The following is a 12729-nucleotide window of genomic DNA, read 5'->3' on the forward strand; positions in this document are numbered from 1 at the left end:
AAACAAGTAATGAGGAATCAAATACTAAATACATGCGTATGCTTTAAAAGTATAATAAACATATGCTTTTAAAAATAAGTTTATCTTACTTGGATGTTTCGGTTCAACAGCAACTCTCACAATAGGAGTGGCTTCGAAGTTGAGTGGTATAAATGGTGGGCAGGATGGCAGGCTACACAGTGTTGCAGATTTCAGCACAAAATCTTGAAGGCCTCCTATTCCTGTAGGAAGAAAAGATCCATACAGTCAATAAGGGATGATAAATTCTGAATTTATGTTAGAAAAACAGCAGCATCAACCCAGTATATGTGTCACAGAGCCAAATGCTTCCAAAATGTTGCAAGAAATGAGGCAGACCTGCACTGTGTTTTTTTTTTTTGTATACCTGGATACCATTTGATTGCTGTCAAAATACAGAAATTCTGCCTTTTGTTTCCCACATGTACAAATCCTATTATATCAGATTGGGCTAATGCATAGCTACTTCGACCACAGAAATGATCACTTCCAGATATATTTGTCTGAAAACACTGATTGTTTCTAACACTTAGTTGGTTTTTAAAAATATATTAATTTGATGAAGATGGGTCTCTACTGAAATAATCTTCTGCCAAATCCATCTGCATACGAGTAAAGGGAATTTAGAAACTTAAAATGTGATGTTGCTATGTAGTATGTTACCCTAAGCCACCCTCCATACTCCCTCTATTTTAGAAGAGAATCCTAGTCAACCCCTTCCCCCTGCCATACACTCACTTCAGGCTTTTGGCTGATGATTGCATGAGACTCTGAAGGTTGCATATTTGTCTTTGAGCAGATGAAAGGAAAAAGAATGTCTTAGAAAGAGTGATAAGGGGCCAGGTGCAGTGGCTCATGCCTGCAATCTCAGCACTTTGGGAGGCCGAGACCGGCGGATCACGAGGTCAGGAGATCAAGACTATCCCGGCTAACACGGTGAAACCCCATCTCTACTAAAAATACAAAAAATTAGCCAGGCATGGTGGCGGGCGCCTGTAGTCCCAGCTACTTGGGAGGCTGAGGCAGGTGAATTGCTTGAACCTGGGAGGAGGGGGATGCAGTGAGCCAAGATCGTGCCACTGCACTCCAGCGTGGGCGACAGAGCGAGATTCCACCTCAAAAAAAAAAAAAAAAAAAAGAGTGATAAAGAGGCATACTGAATCTCACACCCAGAGTATAAGTAGACAACATTTTAGAACAAATTAAGAAACACATACAAAGGGCCAGTGCAGTGGCTCATGCCTGCAATCCCAGCACTTTGGGAAGTCGAGGAGGATCACTTGAGGTCAGGAGTTCAAGACCAGCCTGGGCAACATAGTGAGACTTCTTTCTACAAAAAAATCAGCCAGGCATGGTGGTGCACACCTGTCTATAGTCCCAGCTACTTGAGAGGTTGAGGTGGGAGGATCGCTTAAGAACAGGAGTTCAAGACGGGGTGACAGACTGAGACCCTGTCAAAAAGGACAGGAAAGGATAGGACAGGAGAGAGAAAAAGAGAGAGAGTGAGATAGAGAGAGCGAGAGAAACACACACACACACACGGGCCATTTTTGTGCTTTTGGGTTGAGGAAAGGAAACAAAGAAAATCACTTTGCTGTCCTTAGTTGACCAATTGATGTAAAGGTACAGGGCGACGGGAGGCCACTGAATCACACATCCCAGACTGGTGGAGAGGAACTGAAGCAGAGGCTTCAGGTACACAAACTTGGAGGATAACTTAGAGGTTTCGTGTTGTCTGACTACACAGTATGGAAACCTCCCTCTAACATCCACCTGAACATCTACCCTCTGACATCCACTAGAATTTACCACCTCACTACATTAACAGATAGCTCCAACTTTAAGAAAATCTTCCTTGCATTATTCTAAAATCTGTCTTTCCCCATCTCCACACATCATTCTTAGTTCAGTTCTCCAAAGGTTCACAGAAAAGTTGCTTCTTCCACTTTCACCAACTACCTTTTGGATTTTGAAAGCATTTGTCAGATCCTTTTAACTCTGTTCTGCCTCACATTAAGTATCATTAGCTCCTTTAACCAATCAGCACAGGACATGATTTACAGACCTTTCGTGTGCATGGGATCCTCTTCAGACTAAAGTTTCCAGGATGTTAAATTCCTCCTGTACATCCAGTGTACTTCTTTGGTCAAAGTCTAAATTTCTTATTATTGTACATTTTAGCTCAGCACACACAGTGATACCTGGCTATAGCTTCTTGTTTACATCTCCCATTGGTACTATGATGTAACAGATCTGGGTCTAAGTTTCCACTAAGTCTACTAGAAATAACATCTCCCAAGAGGCTAAGGGTTTAGGAAAACCCCATAGTAAATATTCCCTTTCAAACCTCATCCATCCTGCTTCTGACCTCTGACCAGCATGCATTTCCTTCCTGCACACACAGCACATGGTTTCAATGAAAAAAGATAAATGCTGGTCTTCCCTCTGTATTACCACGGATGCAGGCTGCAGATGGTCAGTATATTTTAAACACTGTCTCTTTGAACTTCTGGTTTACATTTTGCTGTTCCAATTACCGAATCTACTCTTGCTATTTAGATATGCCCAGATTTGCTAACATGATTATAATTCTCCCAAAAACAAAAAGTCAAGACCACAATGTTCATAGCTAAGATTAGAATTTATGGAAAAAGCAATGCTCCAAAGATAGTAAAAACTTCACTACCTGTACTACATGTCAACATTTTTACTTATTTTTAAATATAATTTTAAAATCTAGGAAAGGGAGGACCATTAAGATGATCTAGATGAATCACTATAAAGTGACTTTAAAATCCCTTTTGAGAATTTCTTGATTTTCTATCAATTATTAAATGCACAACTTGTTCTTTACACAAAATACAGTCTGAAGCAACTTTTTGTTTTTAAAAATAACATCAGCAAGTACAATCTTGAAAAAGGACATTATACCCACAATCCCACCATTCTAATATTGCCACTATTTTCATTTTTATATTTCTTTTTCTTCTCTATTGTCACACATAATTTACACTATTGTAATAACCATAAACTTCTTGTCCTTCTTTTTTCTAATTAAATCATGTGATTTTCATTTCAGTCACTTTAGTGAAAATTATAACAATTAGGGACAAAGAATTCCTTCACAGAAAGCACATTTGCTAAAGCATTTTTCAACTGGAATTGGGGGATGAGAAGTATGTTCCCTCCGTGTAATCATTTCAGAATTCCCAGGATAGGAAGAGTGATAGCATAGGGGAATAAAATTCAAAATTAGCGTGCCATTGATCTGTTTTTAGTCACTATATTTACTTTCACATTTCATGGACTATAGAGGGCATCAGTATTTTTTTATGTTTATCAGAAAAGTACATGTGATTTACAAGAAATAAAAGAGAAAGCAGGTTGAGGAACATGGAGCTAAAGCAATTTACTAGATGCCAAGAATTCTAGTTTTTATAGAAACACCAGTACTTTTGTCTGATTGAAGATAAATGATCAAACCCAAGCCCTTTATGATCCTGATTTTTCTCTATACAACAAATAAAATTAAATAAATTGGCATGTGAACTCTATGTTACAGACTGGAATGACAACTGGGTACATAGGTCCTTGCTAGACTTTATACTATACCCTTCAAATTCCTCATAATCAAAAACCAGTATTTTGTAAAGACTGTTGAGCCAAATTTTTTTTTCTAGGCTGTCCCAAATGTTTCCCTTTAAAAAGAATTTCAGAAACAAATATTAAGGAGAGTATCTTTTATGATATGAGACTGAAAAAAATTGTGTGAGGCTTGAGAGATGAATTCACCTTCTGTTGAAAACTTTTTTTCTATTCTTAACAAATCCCTGTTGCACAGGTTTAATCAATCTAAGATGAGGTTACACTGGCAAGCAGGAGATGGTAAAACCATTAGTGAATACTAACACTGCTTTCTGGGGGCGAGCCTGTTAGCTGTCTGGATAGGGAACAGAATTACCATCTTCAGGCAAATTTGGATTTGTAAAGTGCTCTTTCATTGTACTGTTACAATTTAATTCTAACATTATTAGAATGTTAAAAATTTGTGGGAAAAACATTAGAATATGGTCTCTTAATCACCAAAGTTTTATTTCAAACTGACTTTAACATTCTTCACCCAAGAACCATCAACCTGTTCCTGTTAACCTGTTTAAGCTGAATTAATGGATCTCTTTAAACCTTTGCAGTAAATGCAAGTCATATGTCATGAACATCCATACAGCCTCATGCCTGTGAGAGAACATCACTTTGGAAGAGAGATGAGGATTTTTTTTAAGTACAAGTTCCCCAGGTAGTGAGAACCCTTAGTTTTGAAAGACCATCTTCTGCTTTAGGCCCCCTTGCATTTGGACACCAAAGCAGCCCATATCCTCTGTTTCCAATTTTATGCCTTGGTTTTGCATCTTTCATCAAAACTCAGATTCTGCGCTCTTTGACTCAACTACAAAGAATAACAGGGAATCCACACGCTTTATAACTCTTGTCACCCTTTTCCAAGCCTGCCTGGCCAGCATCTCCAAAGTGGATCAGTATTGCTTAGCTAAGGTTTTCAGAAGATGGGTCAAGTCTGTCCATCATGCTAAACAAGTCCATTAAATCAACTGCCCTTTAACTTCTTGGTGTTATAGTAGGCCTTAGGGAAAAATCTTGCAACAATGACATCACTATGTCATAAATTTTTTTCTTCTCATAGGAACAGACTGAGCTAATAATAGTTTTTTGTCTGTTTGTTTTTGAGACGGAGTCTCGCTCTGTTGCCCAGACTGGAGTGCTTGCGGCGCGAGGTCAGCTCACTGCAACCTCTGGCTCCTGGGGTTCCAGCGATTCTCCCATCTCAGCCTCCCAAATAGTTGGGATTACAGGCACTTGCCATCACGCCCGGCTAATTGTATTTTTAGTAGAGATGGGGTTTCACCATGTTGGCCAGACTGGTCTTGAACTCCTGACTTCAAGTAATCCGCCCTCCTTGGCCTCCCAAAGTGCTGGGATTACAGACGTAATAATAGTTCTTACACATATTACTTCAAGATCTGTGGGCCCTTTTCTCAGAAGAGAAACTACCCAGTAAAATGAGAAGAAAAAGTAACACCTAAAGAATGAAAACTCTTTTTTTCCTGGAGATATGCTAGCTTACTATCTTTGTATTTGAGAAGAGGTAGAAACTTGTCCCTCGGTGTCCTGAACAAGTTAAGAGTTTTATAATGTGTCACTGTAAGGTCCCAATTTATGCCCCAAGAAAGGATCCTGAGACAGCCAGACTACCATCATTCAATTAGGAACAGACTGACCCAATGGAGCTTGGTTCTCATCAAGGGAATAACGCGGTTCTCAGTGTGGGGGTCTAGGATTAAAATAGTGGAAGAAATTCCATCTGGGGCTTGGAAACAGAGTAGAATGCCTGAGTGGGGCCTAGTATTTTATCATCTCTTGGTGTGCCCTAACAGGACAAAAAGAACCTACAGAGGATCTACCCAAAAAGGATCTACCCACACTCACAACTGTATCATTTTCTTGGTGAGAATGAAGCTCCATTTGGGTCAGTCTGTTCCTAATAGAATGGTGGTGGTCTGGCTTTCTTATGATCCTTTCTTGGAGCATAAATTGGGATCTTACAGAGGAATTAGAGAGAACTGAGGTAGAGCTGCCAAGTCTTGGTGGTTTTTTAGGAGCTGAAAGAAGGGACAAGAAGGAAACAAGAATAAAATCCAGATTCCTGGCATGGACAACTAGACAGATAAATTACTAGTTCAAATCAGTTGTCTATTCTTCTTTTAGGTTTATAACTTTTATCATTTGTATTAGTTCTTTATGTAATAAACATTTGAACTCTTTCACATTTTTTTTCTCTCCAGACTATAGTTTCCCTTCTCATTTTGCTTCTATTTTTTTCTCTATAGTAACTTTTTGAGCTTTTTCCATTTGGCGTCTAAGTTTCAAAGCTCAGGAAGCTGTGCTTTCAAATAATTGATAAACAGTTATTCAACTTTCTGTTAGTCTTTCAATGAGTTCAGTTTTAATGGCAAGGACCAAAATAGGCACTTCATAGATTCCTCAATGAATGAGTGCACATGAGCACAGTTGCCGTCTTCACAGAGTTTAAAAACTGGTGAGGGACAAAGGCAAATAAACAGTTAATTATGATACAATGTGACACATCTTATAATAGGAAAAGTATACTTTTTGTTCATGTGAAGACAGAAACCGAAAAGGTTATGGGCCTCCTGGAGAAAATGGCATTCAGGAGTATGGAAATAACCACACAGAGGACATGGGAAGGAGTGATGAGGTGTGGAAATGGCACCATTGGATGTCGAAGTGAGAAACCAGGATCATTATTGACAGCTGCAGGGTGGAGCACAAGGCACAAGTGAAAAGACTTTTCCATCCCATTCATTTTCTTTTCTTTAGTCAACATGCATTCTTGTTTTGTTCAATTTGGAATCCAAGGAACTTGAATGTTATAAAGTTCTAACTTTATGCAATAAATGGAAGTAGTGGCAGTGGTGGTTCTAACAGTCACAGCAGCAGCGGTTTTATTCAAGATTTGTTAATCAAATTTAAGAGTTATTTTGGAGTATGACATAAATTGCATATTTAATTTTTTTGTATATATTGTTAACTACAAGGAAAGTTGTAATAACTTCTTTATGAGGCATAAATTCATATTCAGGATCAGATCCATTTATGAGTTTTGTATCCTGTCCCATTTACCTAAATGTATATTTTATACAGTAACACATGGTTTTAAGTGATACTCCTTTAACATGTGCTGCATTCCAACTCAAATGATTTAAATAAATGGGGGAAACACACAAGATTCAGCAAGTCAGAAGCACAAAATGCTTAGTATAGTTGAAAACAATGCTGGAAATTTGTTTTAAGACAAAAAGAAAAGGGGAAGAAGAGATACGGCTTTACACAACCAGGAAATCATAACTGAATTCCTTCTACCTTTAAATCCTAAATATTTCCAATTAAAATTAGGAAACAGAGTCACTTCTGGATGAAATGGCAACTTCAGCACAGGTTTACAAATGGTCCTGATTGAAATGATCAAAGAAACCGAAAACTAAAGAAAACCTGAATGAGTAGGTGAAACTAGAGGAGGGCACCTTGAACTGTGAGCTATTTCTGTTAGTCGTGGATCAGATTAAAGGAAAATATTAAGGGTCAGTTCATAACTCTCTTCTTGAGCAAGTGGCACAACCTCAGGGGATAAAAATAAATAGGCAGTGTAGTGACAGTGGTCTGTTAGACAACAGATCAATGGGAAAAAATGAAGAGCCCAGAAAAAGACCAACACGTGTGGGAATGTGGAAATGACAAAGGGGCAACAGTGGCAGACAGGCAGGCCTATTCGGTAAACAGCATTGAAACAATTAGCCAATGAAATGTGAAAAAATGATATAATTACATCTGCGTCATACACCATCTAGAAAAAGGAATTTCATATAGATCAAAGACCTAAATGTGAAACATAAAACCTGAAAGCACAAATCATATGATACCATAAGACTGAAGATTTGTAAGACTCACTATATTATTTTAAAAACTTCAAAACAAAAGATACCAAACAAATATGGGAACAACAGATGCTGTGGACTACTAGAGAGTGGGGAGGGAGGCTGGATAAAAAACTACCTATCAGGTACTATGCTCACTACCAAAGTGATAGAATCTGTACTCCAAACCTCAGCATCATGCAATACTCTCATGTAACAAATCTGCACACATACCTCCTGTATAGAAAATAAAAGTTAAAATTTATACACACACACACACACACACACACACACACACACACACACCCTACAAAGATAAAAGCTACAAAGAGAGGCTTTCAATGTTGAAAGGAAACAAAAAGTTGTAAGTATATGTAAACTCGTACAGATCAAGGAAAAAAGGCAACCCAATAGGAATCTAGACAAAGAATATAAATCGTCCAAGAAAAGACATTAAAAGAAAAGAAAGCCTCAGTCAAAAAACATTAAAAAAAAAAGAATCTCATTGATAATAAGGTCAATGCAAATTAAAACCAGATACTATTTCACACCAATACAACTGGTATAAGTCTGAAGAAACCATGTGCTGGCAATTATGTGCAGAAAAAGTAGGTCTTGTGCACTGTAGACAAGAACAAAAAGTGTTACAACTATGAGGGAGAATAAGCTGCAATATTCATTAAAGTATGACTAGACTGTGCAACTCACCAATGTGATTTCTAGTTGTATATCCCAGAGCAGTGTTGAGAACAGGCACAATTGTGTACCAACAGCACATCACCCACAGCCATACAACCCCTCTCTAGGTGATTTAGTGAGTGACTGGTGGGAGCGTTTCTGATTGGGGCCTACTACTGGCAGATAGTGAGCAGGGGCCAGTGCTTTGCATGTGTGAAAATATCTTCCCGTACAAGAATTACCCTCTTTGTACAGCTTTTGAATATTCTGCTGGACAAACCTGTTCATAATAATCTGAGTTTAAATCTAATTCCATTTTAATAACAAAGAATTTTTTGTAGTTTAATATACACCGAATTTTCAGAAATGGAATTACCACATAAATCAAAGGAAGAATGAACTTGTTCTGAAAACGAGCTGTTCAGAATTTTATCGACAGCCACTCATGGCGTATGAGTCATCAATACCATACATCTGTATCAAGCTACATCTGTGACTGTAACAGAATCATGGTGACTACAAATATCTGACTTAACTCATGTAGTCAAACTGGAACATTTATATACTAAAATGCATGTTATTTTATTGTAAATCACTTCCCTTTTATTTATCCCTTACATTAAAGTATTATACTGATATTTTTAAAATTATGCAGGCAGGCAGATTATTTTATCTTTGAATTTCATTCCTGGGTAGTAAAAGTGGTATCAGAATATTTGTTATGAAAAGAAGGTGGAGTTTGACAGGGTTAAGAAGTACCCCCTAGAAAAACTCATCTATGTGCACAAGGAAAAAAATGTTCAAAGGTATTCACGGTAACATGTTGGTCACAGCAAAAAATCGAAAGCACCCTTCAATATCCACCAACATAAGATTGAAAAAATAAATTATAATGAATTCATACAATGGAATCAACATAGGAAAAAAATCTGTAAAACATAAAACAGTACAATAATAGCATGTTACAGAAGGTAATGAACAATATGATACTATTATGCAAAGTTTAAAAACTAAAAAAACATATATTGCTGACAGACACCTACTGAAATTACAAATAAGTTTTAAAGCATTGGAAGACAAAATTACACAGCAAGTTTCAAGAAGTGGTACTGCTGGGGAATATGGGAGTTGTTGATGGGATAAGGGACTTAGCTAACATTTCACCAGGTATAAAAAGAGTTGTACAATTACAGAAAAACATGAAAATTAGTTGAGTCTGGATGGCAGGTACATGAATGTTCATTATATTATTTATTGTCTGAAATACTTTAAAATTTTAAAAAGTTAATGATTGTTACAGTCAGCTCCTGGTTTTTATCTTTTTCTTTATTTCTGTAATTTGCAAATATTCTATAATTAACTTGGGTTTGTAAAAAAGTATATCTTTCCTCTCTTAAAATGTGTGTACTTTAAAATTACAGCTTTAAATGCATAAATAAAATATATAAGAAAAAATATCTATGCAAAGAAAAAAAGAGCTGGAGGATATATTCCAGAATGTCAATAGTGGCTACGTCTGGATAGTGGGGTTAAAGGTCATTTTCATTTTATTTTTTCTATATTTAAACAAATGGTCTCACCAAATGTACTATTTTTATGATGATAAAACAATTTTTTTTTCTTTTTAAAAAATACATTTGGGCCAGGCACGGTGGCTCACGCCTGTAATCCCAGCACTTTGGGAGGCCAAGGCGGGCGGATCACGAGGTCAGGAAATCGAGACCATCCTGGCTAACATGGTGAAACCCTGTCTCTACTAAAAATACAAAAAATTAGCCAGGGGTGGTGGTGGGTGCCTGTAGTCCCAGCTACTTGGGAGGCTGAAGCAGGAGAATGGCATGAACCCGGGAGGCAGAGTTTGCAGTGAGCCGAGTTGGTGCCACTGCACTCCAGCCTGGGTGACAGAGCGAGACTCTGTCTCAACAAAGAAAAAAAAAATCATTTATGTCAGGGGAGAAGGGGAGAGCACGAACACAGTTCCTCGCTACCACAAAGTATGCAGTCGAGCTTCCCACATTTGGGGAAATCGCAGGGGAGTGTACTGAATAAGCCTCGCCCTGGCAAACCAACTTTGTGATCTTGGTATCTCCCCTACCAAGTAAGTATCTATGATGATTTAAAAAAAAAAATGTTTAAAAATAACCAGAAGTTAAAAAAAAGACTTTTTGTTATTTCTGTGCCTTGAATGCTCACATTGTTTGAATTACCACAGGGCAATGAACCTGGGATTATACTATAAATGGATTACATTTGCATTAATCAATTTAGACCCTAGAAACTGAAACTGCGGTCTCACCTCTGGATTGCCAGACTTGGATTTCATGGTGCCTGGTGTCCACAGAGGGAGTCTTGGATTCCTATCTGATAGGGAACTGGAATGTTTCTTGAGGTTAACCAAGGTCCTGAGAGCGAGGAGTCTTAGCCTTCAGTTTAAGAAGGCTGTGTTGAACCTTAGTCACACTGCCAAACCCTAATTTCCAGATCTAGTCACAGGCCACCGTGGAATTAGATGTGGGCCTACATCACCCGATGCCACTCCTGTGTCCTTTACCATTTGCAATGATCACTTTTCCAAAGGTTAATATTTTCTACAAAGTCAATTCAGGAATTATGGAATTTGGAGGGTCCTGTAGAATCTTACACTCTACTACACAATGATTTCCTTGAGCGCAGGCTCTAAACAGTTGCTGAAAGAATATGTCATATATCTTCTGTGCTTTTTAGATTTACTTCACTAAGTGTCTAGTAACCACTAACATTTATAAACTCATGCTGTGCACCACAGGGGAGACAGAGATGAAGACAGAAATCCCACATTCTATTTTCTCACATTTTCTTATTGTAAGTGCTCCCGAAGCATTTTTACAGTGCAGTCACATTATTACTGAGTATTTATTCCAATCCCAAGCTTCAAAAGCTTGGGATTTTTGAGACTATTGCCCTATGTCTGCATCTTGATGTGGCACAGGTACTGACTGTGACACTGATACAGCTTACTTGAAGTAACAATATTAGGCAAAAGTAACAATATTAGAATGTTAACTGATTTTTAAGCAAATGCAAATCATTTCAAGTCAAGCCAGTTATCTTTTCCAGGGCACACATTACTTCCTGGTGAGAAGCAGCAACTTTCAAAGCAGTTCTGTGGACTGAAAAAATACAACCTTCACATTAGATCAATGACATAACCAGAACTACAGGTTGAATTTTTGGTATTAATATCATTTTCAATATGAATGGGGTTTTATACTACAGTAGTTATGGGTTTTAATTTTATGTTATAAAAGCACAGTATCGGCCGGGTGCAGTGGCTCACGCATGTAATCCCAGCACTTTGGGAGTCAGGAGTTAAAGACCAGCCTGGCCAACATGGCAAAACCCCATCTCTACTAAAAATACAAAAATTAGCCCGCAAGGTGGCAGGCACCTGTAATCCCAGCTACTCGGAAGGCTGAGGTGGGAGAATTGCTTGAACCCAGGAGGTTCAAGACCTGGGCAACAGAGCGAGACTACATCTTAAAAACTGAATTTTGAAGACTACTTAGAAATAAAGTAGAATATGTAATTCAATGTAAACAGGTTGATATAAAAATAGAATAATAATAACTAAAATACAAACTGTAGGAATGCTAGCATTGAGATCACAAGTAATCTTTTAAAATAAAAAAATTATAATTTTTACCAGGAAAAGTTATTAGACACAAGCTACTATAACTTTTGAATTAAAGAGCTGCCATTATTGAAGAGGTAAACTACACAAACTGATATATGGCAATGGTGACACTGCAGTACAGTGGGGATGTGATAATGGTTTTACGTCAACCAGATACCTGATTGAAAAAAATAACTGACATTGACTCCCACCTGACATCTGTTACAAAAACCAATGTCAGATGGATTGCAGATCTAAATACAATAAGTAAAACAAAAAAAACCTTATGGAATAACAACATAGAATATCACCATGACTTTGGAATAAGCAGATTTCTTAAACGAGACACAAAAAGCATTAGTCGTAAAAGAAAAAAGTGAAAAACATTAGATTACATTAAAACTAAGAACTTCTGTTTATCAAGAGACATCATTAGACAGCAGAAAGATAACTCACAGAGGAGAAAATATTTGCAATACATATACCCATCCAGGGACTTTTATGCAGAATATATAAAGAATGCCTATAAATCAATACAAAAAAGGCAGAGAATCTATAAGTGGGTAAAGACTTAACAGGCATCCCACAAATCAGTAAACAACAATGGTCAATATATAAATGAAAAGGACCTTTCACTTCTCTAGTCACCAGCAAAATCTACGTAATATACTACCCCATACACACAAAAATGACTCGAATGAAAGCAAAAACAAGTATGACAAAGATATAGAGCAACTGGAACTTTCAGATACCCCTGGTGGAAGCATAAAGTGGTACACTGACTAAGCTTGAGCATATGCCTACTCTATGACCCAGGAATTTCTCTTCCATCAGAAAGCACAGACATATTAACCAAAAGACATGTATAAGAATACT

At 37.5% G+C, this 12729-nt stretch overlaps 1 protein-coding gene and 1 pseudogene across 1 annotated transcript in view; both read right to left on the minus strand.

The window, feature by feature from the left end:
- The window catches only part of EFL1 (elongation factor like GTPase 1), a 131817-nt gene that overhangs the window by 33108 nt on the left and 85980 nt on the right, over window positions 1–12729 (minus strand). Inside the window, 1 exon segment of the mRNA NM_001132381.2 lies at window positions 90–221. Coding sequence (NP_001125853.2) covers window positions 90–221 — 132 coding nt within the window.
- On the minus strand, window positions 10158–10307 carry LOC112129188 (U1 spliceosomal RNA; annotated as a pseudogene).

This window comes from Pongo abelii, chromosome 16 (assembly GCF_028885655.2).
Source record: "Pongo abelii isolate AG06213 chromosome 16, NHGRI_mPonAbe1-v2.0_pri, whole genome shotgun sequence".
Classification (NCBI taxonomy): Eukaryota; Metazoa; Chordata; class Mammalia; order Primates; family Hominidae; genus Pongo; species Pongo abelii.